The sequence below is a fragment of the Rousettus aegyptiacus genome, unplaced genomic scaffold (genome assembly GCF_014176215.1).
Source record: "Rousettus aegyptiacus isolate mRouAeg1 unplaced genomic scaffold, mRouAeg1.p scaffold_m13_p_6, whole genome shotgun sequence".
NCBI lineage: Eukaryota > Metazoa > Chordata > Mammalia > Chiroptera > Pteropodidae > Rousettus > Rousettus aegyptiacus.
Genome location: NW_023416309.1, coordinates 39,330,488 through 39,351,811, shown reverse-complemented (window position 1 = coordinate 39,351,811; position 21,324 = coordinate 39,330,488). Strand labels below are relative to the sequence as shown.

The 21,324-nt window shown below is 38.3% G+C and overlaps 1 protein-coding gene and 1 pseudogene across 3 annotated transcripts in view; both read left to right on the top strand.

Moving 5' to 3' along the window:
* Positions 1-21,324, top strand: part of PKD2L1 (polycystin 2 like 1, transient receptor potential cation channel) — a 30,905-nt gene that overhangs the window by 1,017 nt on the left and 8,564 nt on the right. For 2 of the 3 annotated variants that reach the window (XM_016124265.2, XM_016124264.2), the window contains exons 1-2: positions 8,139-8,235; positions 21,081-21,208. In XM_016124265.2, the coding sequence (XP_015979751.2) occupies positions 8,196-8,235; positions 21,081-21,208 (168 nt within the window). In that variant the 5' untranslated portion in view covers positions 8,139-8,195. Of the gene's footprint in view, positions 1-121; positions 236-8,138; positions 8,236-21,080; positions 21,209-21,324 lie in introns of those variants that run through there. The other variant, XM_016124263.2, reaches the window with a different exon arrangement.
* LOC118604008 lies at positions 12,865-14,153 on the top strand (annotated as a pseudogene).

The window sequence follows — 21,324 nt, the reverse complement described above, 5'->3', positions numbered from 1 at the left end:
CTGCCAAGGGATACGATAATAGGTGAGGAAAAGAGCTGGGTGGAAATAGGAGTAAAGTCCACGGATAACTAAGAGGAACCCTGCTGTTGGAGGTCCTGGGCACCTCTCCACTACCCCTTAGGACTTTGGGGAACAACCCTGACTGAGAACACCGCTGAGAACCGGGAACTTTACGTTAAGACCACCCTGCGGGAGCTTTTGGTGTACATCGTATTCCTGGTGGACATCTGTCTCTGTGAGTAACATCTGTCTTTGTGTAGAGTAACATCTGTCTGTGAGAAGCATCTATGTGTACAACATCTTTCCACATGCTTCTTTGGGCAATATCTGTGGGGACAGCATCCATCTGTGTGAGCAAGTTGTGTCCTGAAATTTTGATATCAATTAACAAAATTCTATTTATTACCTTTTGCTTAAGATCTTTTGTCTAAAAGGAACTTATCACTGAGTTCGAGAGAAGAAGGCAGGTTGTTATAAAGCTTTTAATAGAAGTTGTTTTGTCAAGAGCTATAGGATTTAAGTTCAAATCCTGATGCTTACTCAGCAGCCACTGTTTTCTATTGGTAGGTAGAAGTTTTTACCCTTCTTTAAAGAGTGGAAAACCACTTCTTTCTGTTTGGAAACAAAATAGTTTGGTGGGTTTCACATAGTTATTATACTATGTTTGATCCATATCTCTTTAGATGCAGGAAGAAAAAGATTCAGCAACTCTTAGAGCTCAGATCTGTAATTAAAGGGTTAAAGATGCAAACGGTGTGGTGGTAGTAAATACAGTTAAGGTTCACCCTTGTGAGAGACCACCATGCTGTAGGCACTGAGAGAAGCTACTCTGAAGCTCTGGTTATAGACAAAAACTGGGAAGATTTGGTCTTTAAGTTGAGAGAAACAAGATAGAATAGCGAACCATGAAAGGATAGAGTCAAAGAACCATAGATAATAATAAAGTTGGACTCAACATATCTGTTAGGCCTATAGATAAGGGTGCTTTGTACTCAGTGAATTACTTCTTTAAAACCTGCATAACAAGTGAAGTTTGGCTAGTTTCATTGAGTTGTGTGTACATGTGTGTGCTGATTAAAGCTGCAGCTTGAATAGTACAACTAAAGTGCCTCTGTTACTAGGTGGCCTTATATACCACAGAGGGTGCTATTATTTTTAGAATGCATGACTCTTTGATAGGGAGGGGAGCCCCTCTTCTCCATTCCACTAGGGGACAGCTCAAGGTGAGACATTAAAGGAACCTCAGACATCATTGTCTGAGTCTGGTAGGGAGGCAGTACTTGTCAGTCTCCACTTTTGAAAGTGGAATTTGAAGGCCTGATAACATCAGTGTGGATGGAAAATTTTATCATCTTTGTGAGCCACCCGCATTTGTGCGAACCCTCTAGGAAAGCTGAGCAGAAAACACTTGCTTCTGGCTGTCTTCTGTTGAGACTCACTCTGTAGGGACAGAGGGAGAAGTTCTGAGTGTTTACCATGGGCCATCAGCATGAACTGAAGGGAGACATTGCATGTAGAGAACAATGGTTGGCCCAGTGTGCACATTGTGGGGCCCATTTGATTTCTTTCAGCAAACGGCTGTCAGGAATTCATTTGTTGACATACTGATTTTTTGTCTTCGCCATCTGCTGGAAAGGAGCTCTTCTCCTTTTTCAGATCCCATGACAGCAGCTGAAACCCACAGGCAGATCCTTTCTTTATAAATGACTCAAATGTCTATATTTCCAGATTAGCCTTTGGAGCAAAATTACGAAGTTTCTAGCTCCCCAGAGTTATGGCGAAAAATTTCTAACTCCTCTGTTTAGGGCTGGAAGGGGTGGAAGCATGGGTTCTGATAGCCCGAAAGTCCCATCCACCCATGTTCTTCACTTTTTGAGATTTCAATCCACTGCTGAATGCTAGATGGTCTGTGATTTCACAAAGTCTGAGTTATAGACTCAATCCAATAAACAATGAGCTTTAGAGGTCATCTAGTTCAAGGATGAAGAAATTCCTTCTCGAAGATCCCTTCTGTGATGTTTTGTCACATGACCATCCTGGAGAGTATTCATGAGAATTTTGCTGTTTCATGGCAAACCCATTCTACTGTTGGGCAGCTCTGCTTCCTTCCATCTGTGAAGCCCCATTCTCCGTGCCAGATTTTGGACTGAGGGATACAGAGATGATTGATTCCAATGCCTTTTAGGGGTTCACCTTCTACTTTTTAAAACTTTCTTCTCTTGAGCCATTTAATTCTGTGTTACTCTCTAAAGCCCTAGTGGGTTCAAGGCCTGGCACTTCCAATTATCAGCTGTGTGATCCAGAGCAAGTTTGCTAACCTCTCTTAGCTTTGGATAATGATTATACCCACCTGACAAGATTGTTGTGAAGCTTAAATAAAATGTTCCACTAATATGCATAGTGCAGGGCCTAGCACATGATAAATAATGTCTATTATTATTTTCAGCTAAAACCATACTGCAGTGTCATGAACTCAACTAGCAATGGAGGGTAAGAGAGAATTAACCTGATACCTTTAAATTTCTGAAAATCTCCAACTCTTATGGAGTTGGGCTCTCAAGAAAGACCTTGAAACCATTAAACTACTTGAAGATGTGCCATTAAGTGCCTTTGACTTCGCAAATTGAAGTCCCTCTCTACAAAATTCCGGCCCCCTCAGGAACTTTCTTACAATAGAAAATTTGGAGGCCTTCACATTCTGATGTTCCTACAACTACATGGTAAAAGAGTACTTATATTAGTTTCCTAGCACCCGTCCTCTCTAGGCATCTTCTTTCAGGCAACTCTTCAGGCAACCTTGAGCCTTGGGCATGGTTTCAGTAGGACTATTTTGGCACTCTCCAAGGTCCTGACCTTACCTTCCAGGCATCCAAACACCCTGTCGATTTCCCTGGACTCTGGCCATATGCAACTAGGCTGCATTCTAGTGAGGATGATATAACCCCTAAGGGGGTGGAAATAGTTTCTTGAAGGGAGAAAAAAAAACTCTTGGGTATTACAATAGATTTTGGCCCTTCAAAGAGGCACAGTAAATAAGTGAATATAGGGTATATGTATAGTATTAAAATTCAATTGGGGTAAGGGGTTACTTAAAAAAACGTCTAATGAGGCTCCTTGGTTTGGGGATAATGCAAAAAAGATTGAGAAGCAGTAAACTAGACCCACTTAATTTTGCTAATAGTAGGCTGACTAAGTATGCTGATTAAGCTCTTCTGTCTAAGAATACGGATGCAAGTCTGGCACAAAGCAGGGTGGCTGTTGTGTCATTCTGTAGTGTACAGTCTTTTAAGAGCTGTAGTGACATGTGGTTGGATATGCATCTTTACGTGCTTTTCCATGTCAGCTCCTGTGACCAGGTTCAGATGTTCTAGGACCCATGTTCATTATTAGGGTAAGCACTATGGCATCATGAAGAGATATGATCACTGGAGACAAACTGAATTCAGATACCAGCTCTGCCACTTACTGGTTTTGTGACCTTAGGTACTTCTTTTTTGATAGAACAAGGAAAATCACTTGATAGAACAAGGAAAATCACTTATCTTGTGGAAATGACATAAGAATCTAACAGAATGACTGGTAGTAATTATCTTTGTATTATCTAGTGGAATTTCAAAACACTCACTTGGTATTCTAGACTGGTTGTAAAAAATATTTTTCAAGAAAGAAGCCAATCTGAAAAGGCTACACACTGTATTATTCTAACTATAAAACATTCTGGAAAAGGTAAAGCTTTGGAAATAGTGAAATGATCAACCTTTGCCAAGGTTCAAGGGGAGCAGGAGATGAATAGGTGAATCACAGAGGATTTTTAGGGAAGTGAGACCACTTGTATGATACTGTAATGACAGATACATGTCAGACTTTTGTAAAAGCCCATAGAATGTGCAACAGTAAGAGTGAAACCTAATGTAAACTATGGACTTCAGGTGGTAATGATGTGCCAGAGTAGGTTCATCGATTATAACAAATGTGCCACTCTGCTGTGGGGTTTTGATATTGGAGAAGGCTATGCATATATAGAGGCAAGAGGTGCATGGAAAAATCTCTGTACCTTCCACTCAATTTTGCTTTTAATGTAAAACTACTCTTAAAAGTAGTTTATTGTTAGAAAATACCTTTAAAGGTTTGTAGTTAGCTCCACATATAGGGACAGTGTCAACTGAGCAGCGTCCACTTCTGCCATTAGACCTTTAAATTAAGGCGTTTTCTCCAGAAGACTCAGTTTATCACTACCACCACCACCATCATCTTTATCATTAACAGCACAAACAACAAATCTTTATCGAATACTCTTTCAATGTGCCTATCACTGCGCTATCTACATTATCTCATTGATTATTCCCAATGATTCCATGAAATTGATTCTGTTATCACTCCCATTTTATAAATCAGAAAAGGTTTAGGTATGTCAAATAGCTTGCTCAAGACCACACATCAGTAAGTGACAAAAGCAGAAATCCAATTCAGTGACTTTTGGGTTGACTCAAATTCTTAGGCTTTTATCTGCTAAAGTCTACTACCGCATCTCTGCATACAAATGTGTGTTACACATTAATTTGTTAATACCCATCAACATCTTAGCAAGGATAACTCCCTGCCCTACCATAGTAGAAGCAGAATCTTGAGAGAATTCTACCAGCTGATTGCTTTTCTTGTGTTGTGTTGCCATATTTAAAAGATAACATAAAAATCCTTAAAGAACACTTGAAATATAATTCACATGTAATTCGCCAGCACAACACCAAAGATATTTTCACTTATTCATATTACCAGTTGTTATCCAATATTTTACTTAGTTGTATCATGTTGTACACTTTCACTTACATAAACATTTCCTCATGTTTGTAAGTAGTTTTTATATTTTCATTTAATGATTACTGTCACACCACAATTGACTAAAACATTTCTCTTGTTATTTCAATATTTACCTATTAAAGGTAAATATGTCTATTCTTGCTGCTTTCCTCCCACTTTTGTTGAATTATTTACTTGGGAATTTCCAGGGAGAGAGATTACTAGGAAAAAGATAGGAACATCTTCTCAGTACTTTCTATTTGTTGTCATTTTACCTCTGTAACGTATTGGACTTATTAAATTTATTATGCTGCCAGTACTGTAAGATCACACCAATTTTGTCACAACCTCACCAACACTGAATATTCTCACATTAGCACAAAGTGTTACAATTTGCTTTAATTTATTTGTCATGATCACTAGCAAGGATGGACACTTTTCTCATGTTTTTATGTATTATGTAGTTATTTTTGTGTAAATTGCATAAGAAACATGTTATAAGAGGGGCAAGGGAGAGGTTACAGGGTGAAGTTTGGAGAATTAGACCCTAGGTGAGGGACCAAGCACCAGGGAGCTCATCCTCATGATCTGGGTTCTTAGGGGAGAAAAGAACAGCTAACGAGGTTGAAAATCACTTGTGCAGCAATTTGGCCTGGGGTGGGCTCTAGTAAACGATTGTTGTCAGTCTCACTCACCACATTTTTTCCTCCCTTATACTTTATTCTAGGAACTGGGTGGACCTGGACACTAGGGCTATTTGGAGTGTCATTTGGCTTAAACAGAGTTATCTTTTTAATGCAAGCAATGTGGGTAAACTATCAATCTCCTCATAATGACCATATCAATTTTGCAACCCTTTAAAATCGTACAAAGAGCTTCCTCACCTTTTATCTCAATTGATCCTGACAGCAGTCCTGTAAGGGGATAGATATTATTATTTCTGTTCTACAGATTAGGAAGCTGTTATTACTGTCATTATGAATAGTTGAGGAATGATCAGTAATTCAGAATGGTCCCCAATGGGTTGATTGGTCCTATTTCTAGGCAGAGAAAGTGCTAGAGAATGATCTTCCTGCCTCTATCCCACCCCTCTCACCATCCTGATATTTATGAAAGGGCTTCCAGCACTTTGTCTTCTTGGCAGGATGGCTGTAGCCTTTTGTTGATGGAGGAAACATTGAGAGTCTTTGTGTGGAAACAATGGCTGTTTGTTTTAGGAGACATTATTGTTATCTCAAAGGTGCACCTGGGACTGGCCCTGTATAGGAGAGGCTCTGAGCTAGGACAAGCCTGGGCCTGGTCACCATGGAGTTGAGGAAGAGGGCAAAGATCCTTGGCCTTTGATAACTTTTGTCTACATGCCAGTTACTATCAACTGGATGCTCTTTATCCATTGCTGGTTGTAAGGAAATGCCTGCCTCTGTTCTTTTGTGATTTTAAGTTTCTGTCCATAGTTTGATAGAATCTTGCCTTAAAAGGAGATGCTGAAGCAAGCCTGGAGATTGGGAAGGATATGTCTTTCTTTTTTATTGAGATATAATTGTCATGTAATATTGTATTAATTTTAGGTGTACAACATGATTTTATATACATATATATGTAAAATGATGACCACAATAACTTAACATTCATCAGCACACATGGTTATAATTTTTTTTCTCATACGAGAACTTTTAAGATTTACTCTCTCAGCAACTTCAATATACAATACAGTATTATTAACTATAAGTGCCATGCTGCACATGCACCCTCAGAACTTAGTTATTTTATAACTAGAAGTGTGTACCTTGACCACCTTCGTTATTTCACCCACCCACCCTCACCCCATCTCTGGCAACCATCAACTTGTTCTCTGTATCTGAGTTTGATGCCTTTTTTTTTTCCTTTAGATTTTACACATAAGCAAAAGCATACAATATTTGTCTTTGTCTGATTTATTTCACCTAGTGTAAAGCCCTTGAGGTCCATCCACGTTGTTGAAATGGCAGGATTTCCTTTTCTGATGGCTGAATAATATTCCATTACACATATAAAGATCACATTTTCTTTATCCATTCATCTGTTGATAGATACATAGGTTGTTTCCATATCTTGGCTATCGTAAATAATGCTGCAATGAACATAGGGTGAAGAGATCTTTCCAAGATAGTGATTTCCTTTTTTTTTGGATAAATACCCAGAAATAGAATTACTAGATTATATGGTTGTTCTATTTTTAATTTTTTAGGAGCCTCCATAGAAGATGTCTTCCTAGAATTGACAAGGAAAGGAGTAGAAATATATTGGAGGTTTAGGAAATTATCTGTGAGTGAGTTTCTATTTCTTATATGGCTGTAATGATGGCAGAAAATAATTGATTACATAGAACTATGATATTAATGAAGGCCTAATGGTGATGGAGACAATATAGGACTTGAAATAAGATGACTTGGTTCATATGATGGCACAACCAGTTATTGGCCACGTGCCTTTGGCAAGACAAGTCAAGAGACTTAAGCCTTAATTTCCTTATATATTAAATGAGGATAATGTCTGCCTTTTTGAGATTGGTGGGAAACAAATAGGGTACTTACTATAGTGCCTGGCATATAGTAAGATTTCAGTAAATATCAGTTTTCATTCCACATCAAGGTATAAATTAAGGAAATATTAAAATGTAAAGCTTAACCCACTGGAAGACTGAGAACTGTTCAAAAGCACCCTCATGCTTACCAAGAATCAGAAAGACCTGGCCTTCTAGGAGTGGTTGCCAGAGATTAAAAATGGCCATGGGATGATGATGATTTCATGCCTTTCCTAGCATCCTCAGTTATCTGTGGCCCATCTAGACACAGAGAGTTACAAAGTCCTTTTAGTACCAGGGTGAAGTCATCTGAGCCAGCTTAATCTTAATAATAAGAATTTAGGCCTCGCCAGCAGGCTTTGGCCTGTGTTTTTCATAGCTGAATCCCCTGGTGTCCCAGAATTCCCAGGGCCGGAATTACTGTTACAAAACTGGTGGGCCTGGACATATCCTATCGTCCAATGCTGAGTGACAGCCTAACATTTAGTTTTCTCCTTTGCTGGGCTGTCACTGGTTTCTAAGAATACAGCAGTATATTTAAGTGTCAGAAAAAGTTTTTATCAAAACTCTGCTTTGATCAAGTACAGAAGAACAGGCTGTACTAGCTGATGAAATTTAGATAGTCTAGATTTTTATAGATGAGATTAGTCTAGGGCACTGCCAGTGTACGTGGCCAGAGAAAGGCGGGAGTCTGAGTACTGACTGACTCTGCCTCGTGCCAGTTGAATGCCCTGAACAAATCATGTAAACTCTGAACTTCATGGTTCACAAGAGACTGCTCATGGGTAAGGCGAATTAATTAGGTAATATCTGACAAGCTACGAGGAGACATTGCATGGGAAAGCTCTTTGAACACTATGAAATGTGGTACACAGGTAAGAGGTTATAATAATATTAATAATCTCTTTATGCAATCAGGTGGTGGCAGCGGGAAGGCTAGGGTTTTAAGTTTAAACAGACCCTCAGGACTGTGAAGTTTCTAGTCACAGAAATAAGGCGTAGGACTCAAAGGTGTACTCTAAGGGCCCCCAGAGCCTACTGAGACCCTTTTAGGGTGTTCGTGAGGTCCTCCCTTACCCGACTACATATTTGCAACAGGTCATTTTTTTTCATAGACTTTAACCAAAATGACATATTACAACAGATTGAATGCTGAAGTGGATATGAAAATTTTGCTGTCTTCTATTAAGGCAGACATTAAAAAGACTTGCAACAATGTTAAACACTGCTACTTTTCCCACTAAATTCTTTTACTTTGCTTTAGAAAATATAGTTGTTTTTCATAAAAATGTTATTTATGTTTACATGAATTAGGTTTGTTATCATTAGTATTTTTAAATGAATGAATTAATAAATATTTAAATTTTTCCTCTATTTTAATTTCTATAAGGTAATTATTGGTAGATGTAACCCAAATAAACAAAAACTTTTTAGGGTCATCAATAATTTTTAAGAGTTTCAAAGCAGTCCTGAGAACAAAATGTTCGAGAACTACTGGCTTCAAGAATGAGTCTGAGCGTGTCAAATCAAATTATTTCACAACATGGAGGAAAAAGACAGATGAGACCATAAGAGCTTATTAGCAAAAGGTTCAAACTAAGGACAAGATTAAAGAATCAGGGTCATTCATCTTTCAAATATTTATGAAGTCCTACTGTGTCAAGCCCTAGGCCAACTGTTAAAAACTTTAAAATACATGAGACACATCCCCTGCCTTCAAGGAGCAAAGGAGGCCAATATATAAACCAATAGTGTGCTGAATGTTTAGTGGAGGGGTGTTCTGGGACCAAGGGCAAGATGTGGGGGACAAAATAGTCATGGAGAGCTGAGAAATCTTGCAAATCTCAGAGGCAGACAACTGTTCAGTATGAGACCCAAAGTCATTGCCAGGGAAGCCTAAAATCATTGCCATTTGTTTGCTTATTTTAACATTATTGGCTCTCAGCCTGGAGGGGGCAAGGGTTAGTGGAATTAGCAGATCTCAGGCCTTTGCCATAGTCAGAGTTTCAAAGGTCAAATACGAGAGAAAAATGTAAAACAGTATTTCTCTAAATTCCATAACAAAAAATTCTACCCTTCCACATGACCATCTAATCAACTACTGATTTGTACTTCTTTAACTCTTCACCCTTTTCTCCCAGCCCCCCATACCTCCTCCCCTCTGGCTGTCACCAGATTGTCCTCTATATTTGTGAGTCTGTTTTCAATTAGTTTGTTCTTTCTATTCCTTAGATTCCACATGTAAGGGAAGTCATATGATATTTACCTTTCTCTGTCTGACTTATTTCACTCAGCATAATACCCTCTAATCCATCCATGTCACTGGGAATGGTAAGATTTCATTTTTTTTTATGGCTGAGTAATATTCCATTATATATATGAACCATAACTTCTTTATCCAGTCATCTGTTGATGGTCATTTAGGTTGCTTCCATATCTTGGCTATTGTAAACAGTGCTGTCATGAACATAGGGATGCATAGATCTTTATGAATTATTGTTTGAAAATATATTTATTAAAATTTTAATTAATACATTGTCCTTTTTAAAAAAATACACCAAATAATTTGGAGACTGTTAAAGATCATTGTTGTAAACCACTGCTAATATGTTGGGTGTATACCATTTCAGCCATTTTCTAAGCACATATAAATATGTGAATTTTAGGGAAGAGGCTTTGGTTGTTCTGCACTAGAAGGCTGCGTGAAGTTACATGAATGTTGTCTATGAGATGAAATGTTCTCTGGTGGTGATAAAGTCAGTGTAGGAGGCTCTCTTAAGCTGTTAATGGCCAAAGCATAAAGGCAGTATAGGAGGATGTCTTGATGCAGTTTGTGGGAAATAACCCATATTTTTGAAATAGCTGCAAGGAACTGACAGTTTGCAGCAAAAGTCAGGCTCAGGAACAATGTTTCTTGCTGGATACTTACTTCTGCATCCTGAACTGCTTCTCCAAGTACCTCCTTTCTTTTCTTCTCTCTCCTCAAGCACTAGTCCACTTTGTTTTCTTCTTACCTAAATCTGCCCACTGCTTTGAACTTCTTCTTCCTTTCTGTCCATGGTCTCATAGCCTTTGCCTGTCCTCCTGTCCCTGACACAGCCTATGGCTTCTTGAGACTTTTTAAAGGGGTCTCCCTACTGGAAATTCCAAGGAAACATTTTCTAGTGTTGGTTCTTGAACCCCAGGGAAAGTCTGATAATGTGTTTCAAGGAGTTCATGCCATTCAAAGTGGCAAAGACATTGTTTCTATTTAAATTATTTAAAAATCAATTTATTAATTTCTTAAATATGTCTTCCTTTTATATAAAACCACTTGAGAGCATCCTTGTTGTGTATTGAGTGAGCACGCCATATAGTAAAAAAGGTGATATATTTATCAGCAATGACTAAAGCTGTCCTCATATATTCTTCCTGGATTGTCTTAAAAATTTTTTTTGCTATATATCTCATGAGCTAATCATTGATGAGGCTACCCTTAACAGAAAGAATCAACTCTTGGCATTGGATGCAAATATGGTTTGGTCATGGTAGTCATTATTCTATAATCTTTATAGATTCTTCGATGCATGTACCTTGAACTACAAAATTAAAGTCCAGGTAAAGTCCAGGGCTTCTATGTAGTGAAGTCACTCATTACCTACCGACTCTACTATTTTAGGCACTATTCTCTGATTGTTTGTTAAGACAGTGCCTGAAGTGGTAGTATCATAATTGGGGTAACCCCTATGTATATGTGTTTTTAGATCTGTCTTGCCTAGTTTCCCATTTTTACTTGGGTCCACATTTTCAAGGACTCTACCTATGGTACTCTTTAATATCAAGGGCTCCTCTTCTAATACTACCTCAGTTTCTAGTATAAAAATCTCTTTGCTGCAGCTGGATGTAGGTGGCAAAAGTCTTTAAACCTCAGGCCTATACTACTCTCCATGGCCTTGGTTTTTTCAAGATGATCAGTTTCTGGGAGATCTCAGGTGAAATTATTCAAGGAAACACAAATAAGAGCAAGCAGTATTCTTCTGTAACCTTCTATGGCAATATGTATTCTGGCTCATCAGCCAGAAAAAACCCCATACTAAAGCAGGTCACTTATGTTATACTCCAGTTAGGAACTTCAGCTCTTGAAACTGCATGACCTTTCTCTTAGAGACCAAAGCTATATATGTCTTATATCTCTCTCATGGCATTGACTTAAGTTCATGCTGTGTCTTGGGGTTTCTGGACAACATAAAGACTATGTTATTTCTAGGTTGGCTCTAAAGAATACTATTCATCTTCATCAGGACCTTTGACCTCCTGATTTGACTGCTGTCTTAATAGACTCTGCAAGCTGTTCTGAAACCATATAATAGTTTATAAACCATCAACTAAAGTTATAATAAATCCATAGGAATCAATTACTTTGCTCTCTCTTGCATCTGAACTAAAGATTGAATATATTGGAGAAGTTCCAGCAGCTAATCAAGTATATCCTTATGGCCTGTTCCTTAGTCCATCTCCAATCATGTAGATACTGATTTTAGTATTTCCTCACCTGAGATAATCTGTTACATTAATTCAGCATGGACAAGTATTTATGAGTCTTTTATTAGTCTTCTCCTAAAATCTCAGAACTACCAGAAACTTTAGGGAGATCACTAATCATTTCCTGAATTCATTTTCCATTTTTCAGAATGATCACCTTCAGCCTGATTGAATTTCCTCAAAATTCTTTGGCCCTGAATCTAGTTTCCTAAGCACAGACTAGCCATGAACAGTCATAGGTTCTCTAGAACTATAATCTTCTGAACCTAAATCCTAAACAGCTTGATAATGCTTAAAGACTATTACTAAGGCAGATGTAAGTGATATAGTTGCCCTGCCTGCATTCTCTGTCATTACACTGATGTGAAATGCACTGGTTTTCTATAATGCTCCAGTGACTACACTGAGAATTAAACCTTTCCTTACTTACAGGCACCAACTTTCTTTTGCCTACTGTCCACCTTAAGAAACATGAGGCATTTACAATGCAACCTCGAATGACCTAATAGCATCAATCAGAATGTGTAGGGGGAATAGAGAGAAAAGATGAGATTAGAAGGAGGGATTGCACGAGATCAACAACATGTTTCTTAGCAGGGAACTTCCTACTGAGAAAAAGAAAAGGGTTCTTTGTGCCTAGTAAATGATTTTAACTAATAGATCTACAATTACATTGGACTTCTCTTTATTTCAAGATCGGAATTTTGTGCTATCAGTTTGTTGTTTTAACTCTTTTTTTCTCTATGCCTATTTTAATTTTCTTAGAAAAGTTCCTTTTGCAAACTCATTTCACACAGATGTATTCATATGAAATACTTTAGTTGGGATATTGATTTAGCTGCAAGAACAGTGGCTTAAATAAGGTAGAATTTTATTTCTCTCTCGCATAACAATCTGAGGTATAAGAAGTCCTGAAATTTTTCACAATAGGTTTGACACCAGAACACAGGTGTCAAGAAAACCACTGCTAAATCTAAGCCAAAATGGGAAAGGAAAAGACTCATATCAACATCGTTGTCATTGGACAGGTAGATCCACCACTGCTGATCACTTATTCTACAAATGTGATAAGATTGAAAGAACCATTGTAAAATTTGAGAAGGAACCTGCCAAGATGCCTGGGTCTTGAATGAACTGAAAGCTGAAGTGAGCTTGTTATCACCATTGATAACTCTCTATGGAAATTCAAGACCAGCAAATATTATGTGACCATCATTGATGCCCCAGGATGCAAATTTTATCAAAAATATAATTACAGGTACATCTCAGGCCCACTGTGCTGTCCTGATTGTTGCTGTTGGTGAATTTGAAGCAGGTGTTTCTAAGAATGGACACACCTATGAGTGTGCCTTTTGGGTTTATATACTGGATGTGAAACAACTAATTGATGAGGCTAACAAAATAGATTCCATTGAACCATCCTATAGCCAGAAGAGGTATGAAACAATCAGTAGTGAAGTCAGTTAACTACAACCCCGGCACAGTAGCATTTGTGCCAATTTCTGGTTGAAATGGTGATACCATGCTGGAGCCAAGGGCTAACATGACTTGGAAAGCCACCTATAAAGGTAGCAATGGCAGTGGAATGACAGTTTGCGTCCTGCCACCACCTCATCCAACTGACAAGCCTTTGTGTGTGCCTCTCCAGGATGTTTGCAAACTCTATGGTGTTTCTACTACCTCTGCGGGTCATGTGGAGACTCGTGTTCTCAAACCTGGCCCAGTGGCCACCTTTCCTCCAGTCAGTATCACAACTGAAGTAAAGTCTGTGAAATACACCATGAAGTTTTGAGTGAAGTTCTTGCTGGGGGCAAAGTGGGTTTCAGTGTCAAGAATGTGTCTGTTAAAAATGTTTATTATGGCAATGTGGTTGGTGACAGCAAAAATGACCCACCAATGGAAGCAGCTGGCTTCACAGCTCAGGTGATTATTTTGAACCATTCCGGCCAAATCAGTGCCTGATATGCATCTGTGCTGGGCTGCTACAAAGCTCATATTGTTTGCAAATTCACTGACTTAAAGAAGAATGTCTTTCTGGGAAAAAATTGGAAGATGGCTGAAATGTTTTGAAGTTTGCCAATGCTGCCATTGTTAATGTGGTTTCTGGCAAGCCTATGTGTATTGAGAACTTCTCTGACTGTCATCCTCTGGGCTGTTTTGCTGTTTGTGACATGAGACAGTTTCTGTGAGTGTCATCACAGCAATGGACAAGAAGTCAGCTGGAGCTGGCAAAATCACCAAGTCTGCTCAGAAAGCTCAGAAGGCTAAATAAATATTATCCCAATACTTGCCACCACAGTTCTAATCAATGGTGGAAGAGTGGGCTCAGAATTGTTTGTCCTAACTGGCCATTTAAGTTTAATAGTAAAAGACTGGTTAATGATTACAATGCATTGTGAAACTTTCAGAAGGAAAGCAGAATGCTTTGTCGATTGTTTGTTTTTTTTCATGCCTGTGGCAGTTTTCAAGTTATTAGTTTTTAAAATCAGTACTTTTTAATGGAAACAACTTGACTGAAAACCTGTCACAGAATTTTGAGACCCGTTAAAACAAAGTTTAATGAGAAAAAAAAGTCCCAGACTAACATGGGCCTCTAAAATCAGGCTTCTTCTATGTTAGTGCTTTGCCATCCTCAACATAGGGCTCCTATCTCATGATCCAGCTCTTTGTCTAATGTCCATACTCCAGCTATCAGGAAGTAGGAAAGTAGAAAGAGAAAGCATATCCCCTTCATTTAAGGACATGAGCCGGAAGTTGTAAGTGGAAGCATAGCACCCCACTCACATTACATTGGCCAGAATTTACTCAAATGGTCACCATACCTAGCTATAAAGGAGGCTGGGCAATGTGATTTTCAGTTGGGCAGACATGTGCCCATAGATAAAAGTACATTATTGTGTAAAAGGGGGAGGAAAAGTGTTGCGGGATAACAAATAGCCTGTGCTAGGTAGTGGGATAAGAAATCTCGTCCATAGTTTGCAATCGGAGCAGCAACAATTAATGGAACCCAGAGAAATCAAGGCATTTATAATCACCCTGATACAAAATCAACATGGAAGCTGATGAGACCTGACTCATTTCCACCAGGAGTGTTTAAAGTGTTTAGCTGAGCTGTTGTGAACCTATTATCAGAGGTGGTTGGGGAGGCATATGAAGACAGTTTCAGAGCATTGCATTTTATTTCACTAGAAAGTATAATTGCCTTGTAGAGATATCCACAAAACTTCCCTTCCTCCCAAATTATTTAGACCAAAGCCAAACTGGATCACGTGCCTAGAAATAGGTAGAGATGTTTCTGAGAGCTCCTCAGCAAGCCATGTGATAAGAGGGGCTCAGGAAGAGGACATCAGAAGAGCTCCAGGGTAAATTTATAGAATTGGTAAAGCCCGAGGAACTTCCAATTCTTCATCAGTTGGAGGATTGGTGAAACAGTGAAGTTCTATCCATATAATGACTTTAAGGGCTGGGATTGGGGGTTGAAGAGACCCCCAGATTTCTAGAGATGCATCCTCAATGATTTTTCTCAGTGCTGTCCAGCTTAGGAAGGGGCAACTGGCTTTTGAATGGCAAAATCTGAAGGCACAGAATTTCCAACAGAGGAATAGTGTAGACACATAAAGGAACCATATTCTTGCTGGTACAAACACCTTAGCTCTTTAAGGTTCTTTGTCAATTAGTCGTAAGAAAGGATCTCATTCCTGCCAAAGGAGAGAGATGTTAGAAAAGAAAAGCTTTGTTCCATTAAATAGTAATTTGGAACAGGGAAGGAGCTCGGTAGCATAGGATGGCCTACATGGCAATCACCTGGGAAGGAGGAGCACAACGCAACTGCTAACTTCCGGTTATTGCTCTGAGCTGGGAAGTTCTTCCAGCATTTCAAAAGAAAAGGCATTTCAAAACATTGGAGTGGATAAAATCAAGTTATTATCCAAGCTCATGATTAATAATAATTATTACAATCATACTTCTTTAATAATAATATATTTATGCCCCACCTATGTCTAAAAGGGAGCTGAGCCTACTTACATTAAAAAGCATGGATACAATAAGATACAGCCCATTAGAACTATAATAAGAAGACAGAAAAAAGAAGTTGGAAAAGATAGAGGAGGAAGATAAACAGAAGTATTGCAGATGGGAACACAGCCTGAGTTTCCTGGCAGCCAAAGAAGAGAAGAAAACAGATTGCACAGTTCTTATTGAGTAAGAAAAACATGCCAGTTAATAAGGAAATGCTAACTCTGGGAAGAATTGGCTTTGTTAAATTTTATGTAAGAGACAATAGAATATTATAATGATGAAAGCCATGTTAAAAATTGAAGCTACCCTGCTTTCGACTGTTTTTATACCTGCCTCCCTTAAAATTTATATTAAATCCTCATTCTATAAGGGCAATTTTTAGGAGTAGGGATACATGTGTATGTATATACGTGTATGTACATATATACATAAAGAAATATTTATAAACATACATACACACATACATATACATACCCAGCTGCAATGTATATATGTATGTGTGTGTATATACATTTTTATTACATTTTAGAGAACTGCTTTACCCAGAAATAAAGCTTGGAGAGCCTTTGGGAATGAATGATAGGTACATTCCTATAATATCATCATCAGTTGGCTTGGTCAGCACGCCCCTTTTAATATAGGGTAGCAATATTTTAATTAATGTGGACTTTGGTACAGATATGCTAAAGTCATCCACTGACCTCTAGGGATATTCGGACAGTAGCAGAAACTTTTCTAGCTCCATTTTACTAAGAAATGATGCAATCTTTTTGAAAATGTCACTGTTGCCATATAGTTAAGGAACATGTTACAATCAAGTAAAACCCAATAAAACTTGGCTTGAACTATCATGGGATTTATTGTCTAGGTAATGAAGGTCAAAGTAGATCATCAAATACTCTTTCTGTTTGTTGTCTGGTTCTGCCACCTGCATTCTTTCATCCTAAGGCTAACTCTTGGGGCTTTCTAATTTATATATAATATGAGAAAAAAGGTCCTAAAAAGTTCCAGAAATCTCTCTTAGTGAATTCTTGGTCTGAAATGGGTTACATGCTCATCCCTGAACCTGTAATGGTGCCAAGGGAGACGATTAGCTTAGGTCTAAGCTTCCTGTCGAGCCCTGAAGCCAGGGTTGGATTCATGTGAAATGATCCGGAGATGTGATGCCTCAAATAAAATTATGGATGTTAGAGAAGCAGTCACAAAGTCCGGTACAGCATCCGGCACCTGGAAATTTCATCCCATAACTTGGAAACAAGTAGATTTAAAAAATGATTTTATTATTTTTATATTCTATCATTACTGTAGCATTAATTGAATGCCATGGGAATGAAAATAAATAAAATCTACCTATTATACTATTTATTATATTTAAAGATCATTTTTTCCTTCAAGTTTTTATATTCTTGGCATTTAAAATGTATTTAATTGTAATGATAGCATGGAAATACTTTTGCATTTTTTATTACCATTTCAGTGGCAGTATTATATTCCATCAAGTGACTCAGTGATACCATAATTTACTTATGTTTGCAATTTTTTAATATTATAAATAACCCAAGTAACATTTTTGCATGTGTGATATTTTTCATTCTTTGGAACTCATCTATGTCGGAATATGATTTTTGAGACAGATATCTTTATACAATTATCCATTCAAACCAGAATGAAGAAATTTAAAGCTTCTTTTAAGATAATGATATTCTGAGTTTACCTAGTGCTTTTGCAATTCACCTCCTGACTAAGATATTAAACTCTTCAAATAGAGTTTTCTTATAAGGAACCTTATAATCTTGCACAATCCTAACCATTCAGACTGAGAGTCAGGCTCCCTAATCAGAAGGATTTTGAGTGGTAGATATATTAGTGTAATGTGGAGCAGTGGCTAAATTCACAGTCTTTGGAGTAAGGCAGACCTGAGTTTGAACCCAAGTTCTACTTGCTTGCTATATGATTTTTGGACAAGTTATTTAATAATATTTTGGATCTAAGTTATCTGCATTAAATGCAAATGGTAGTTCCTACTTTGTGAAGGTTTTTCAGGATTACAAGAGACAGAGTATGCAAAGCCCAATGAATAATAAGTGTCCATAAATGGTGGTTATTGTTATTGTTATTCAGAAACTATGAATTGAATCTGAGGCCGAGGTTAAAAGGCATGATATAGTTTGTCTAGAACTTGATTTCTGTCCAAGAGAGAAAAAAAATCAGATACTCTTTATTGGGTAGTGAAACCAACACCTGCTCTCTAAATCCCCTTCATAGCACTTTCATGCTGTTAATGTACTGACATACTGATTTTTAATATCCTAACTCAAATTCTGACTCCTTCTAGCTCCCACCCATTCTCTGATCCAATGTCACATTTTAAAATACACAGAGCAATTCCACTCCTTCACTGGATCTTAAAGGAAGGAACCAGGAAGGCCAGCCACTGCCCATAGCAGGAACTCCTTTGCTGACACTCTCAGAGGTGAAATGGATGTTTGTGAAGTGGTCTATTTCATAATTGAGAACACTAGTAATTAGGAAGTCTTGCCTTTTGGGGAGGCAAATTTTCCCTCCTGTAATTTCTACTCCTTAGATACATTTCTGTCATTGGAGCAGAACAGAATTAGTTTACAATGGAGGCGGGCAGATTTGCATTTAAATCCTGGTTCTATTAGTTTTTTACCTTGGGAAAGTTATTTCAGCTCTCTGAGACTGGAAAATGGGGATAATAATAACACCTAATACATAGGGATGTTGTAGGATTAAATGAAATAAGCACGTAGAGTACTTGGCATAGGGCATATAATAGATATTCTGTGTATCAGTGGGCATTTGACCAGGTGAAACCATTTCTCTCAGAACACATAGTCTTTACTGTCTTGGATGATAGTCAGAGATGTTATGCCTGGATAAAAGGTTGACAGCCAATTCAGAGTAATGTTAATTCTAAAGAGTAACTTAGAATTGGAGAATTAGAGAAGAGACAATGCTAAAGCAACGAGTACCACCTAGTGGCCATCCAGAAGGTGTAAGAATTTAATCAGGAAAAGTTCCCCTCACTGACCATCAGTTCCAACTGGGCGATGGGCTCCCAGGAGACAGAAGTTGGATTTCCAGCCCATTTTCCAGATTCAGAAAAGTTGAGCCTGAGTACTCCAGATACTAAAGTTAGATAATCACAGATCTGAGTTAGAGAAAAGTCATTTATTGGACTTAATAGAGTGGAATAGGGAACTAAGTGTGAAGGAATAAGGCTTCCTTCTTTGTCGATTCCCACTCCTGCCCTCCCCACCAACCCTGACCCCCACCCTGGGAAAAGTATGATGTTGCTTCTGTGTAATCTGGGACCACATCAGCCCCTCTTTCCTCCAAGACTATGGACAAGCTCCAGTCCACCCAAGCCATTCTTAAAGGGAATTGATCATGAGAGGCCGACAAACGCTACTTACAATTTTTTGGTGTAACTATAGACTTAAAGAAAAGTTGCAAGAATAATACAGAGAATTCTTATATACATTCAACCCCATTCAACCAGACTTCCCAAATATGAACATTTTACCATGCTTGCTTTCTTTTATTATTCTCATATTCTCTCTCCCTCTCTCTCTCTCTCTCTCTCTCCTCCCTCCCTCCCCGCTTTTTACACATACACAAACACTGGTTGAGAGTAAAATGGCCCATTACTCTTAAATACTTTAATGTGTATTTTCTAAAGGACATTCTCTTATCAAAGTTAGAAAACTATCATTGATCCAGTTTTATTACCTAATGAGCAGAGCTTATAATAATTTCATTAATTATTCTACTAATACCCTTTACAGAAAAAGAAAGAAATTATAGTCCAGGATATAATCCTAACTAAATGCACATAGTGTATTTAATTTTTGTTTTTCTTTGATCTCTTTTAATTTAGAACAACTTTTTAGTCTTTCTTTGTCTTTCATGACCTAGATAAAATATTGAGAAATTAAATAAATCATATTAACAAATTACAAGCTATAAAAAACCCCCAAGAATCCATGAATTTATACTGACATACATAAATGAATAAGTAAATAAGGAAGAAGCAAAAGCTCTTCATGAAGAGAGTGCCAACTAATATATGCAGAAAAGATGATGGAATGAGAAAATCACAACTTGACAACCATAACAGTAATAATCAGGCAAAATTCATCAAAAGATGCTAAAACTAGTAGATGAAAGATTGATCAGTAGCAGGATATTTACATAGTTTCAAAGTATTTCCCCACAAAATATGTATAATTACAAAGATAAAACTAATACTTTTACATTGAAGAAAGCTGGAAGATGCTGTCTTAACAGGGATCGAAGTTAACTTACGTATGTACCTTTGGTATTCCTTGCCAAATGCATAACTTGAATTTAAATACAAGGGAACATCAGACAAATCTAAACTAAGGGACATCTGTTAAAAAATGGCTTATAATCTTCAAATTCTGCCTTTAACCAGAAAACTTATAGCTTCCCTTGACAGCTCTACTTTATGTTGAGTGTTAGGGTGGTTGAAGGAGAACCAGTTCTTCAGGGCAACAGCCAAGGGTTTTTGATCTGGGGATGCTCTGAGTCCTCTCAGAAGACAGCTGTGCCCATCAGAATGCACCAGGGCCAGAGTTACCATGCCTACCTCCTACAGAGTCTGCAGACTCTGTGGCTGCAGACTCACTGACTCCAGGGTCCAGGAGACCACATCTTTACTGTAAGGTGTTTAGCCAGGGCTTTGGAGTACTCTAGAATTTGAAGGCACTTGAGCGAGGGCATAAATATGATAATATTTATGATGTAGAAGGTGAAAATTTCTTGACTCTGGGGAGTAAGAACTAGGAAATTAGCTAGTTCAGGAAAAGAAAATTTTCAGAATAACTATCAAGAGACAATTTTTGAGTGGAGTTCAGTCCTTCTGAGGTGAGTTGGGAAGAAAAGAAGACACCTTGTAGGCACAACTCTTCCTTAATGCAGTCCCTGGTTTCCTCAATGCCACCATCGGGCTCCCTGTGCCATTCTAGGGGGTGAATCTGATGAGCTCCCATCTAGGTAGCATCTCTGGTCCCAGGGCAATGAGATTTCCTGTGGTGTGTGTGTGTGTGTGTGTGTGTGTGTGTGTGTACGCACACGTGCATAAATGGAGATGGGAAGTGAGCAGGACACAGCCTCTTGGGTTGGTTTTTAGTGACCTATGGAATGACAAGCTCCAGTGCCTATTACTACACCAAAGTGATGTCTGAGCTCTTCTTACACACCCCGTCGAACACTGGAGTCTCCTTCCAAGCCATCAGCAGCATGGAGGACTTCTGGGATGTGAGTATGAGATTGCCTCTATCCCTCCCCTCTCCTTCTCAATGGTCTAACGGCTGAGGTCACAAGCCAGGGTTCAGGGATATCAGACAGTGGATGATGCCATATTGAGACCAGGA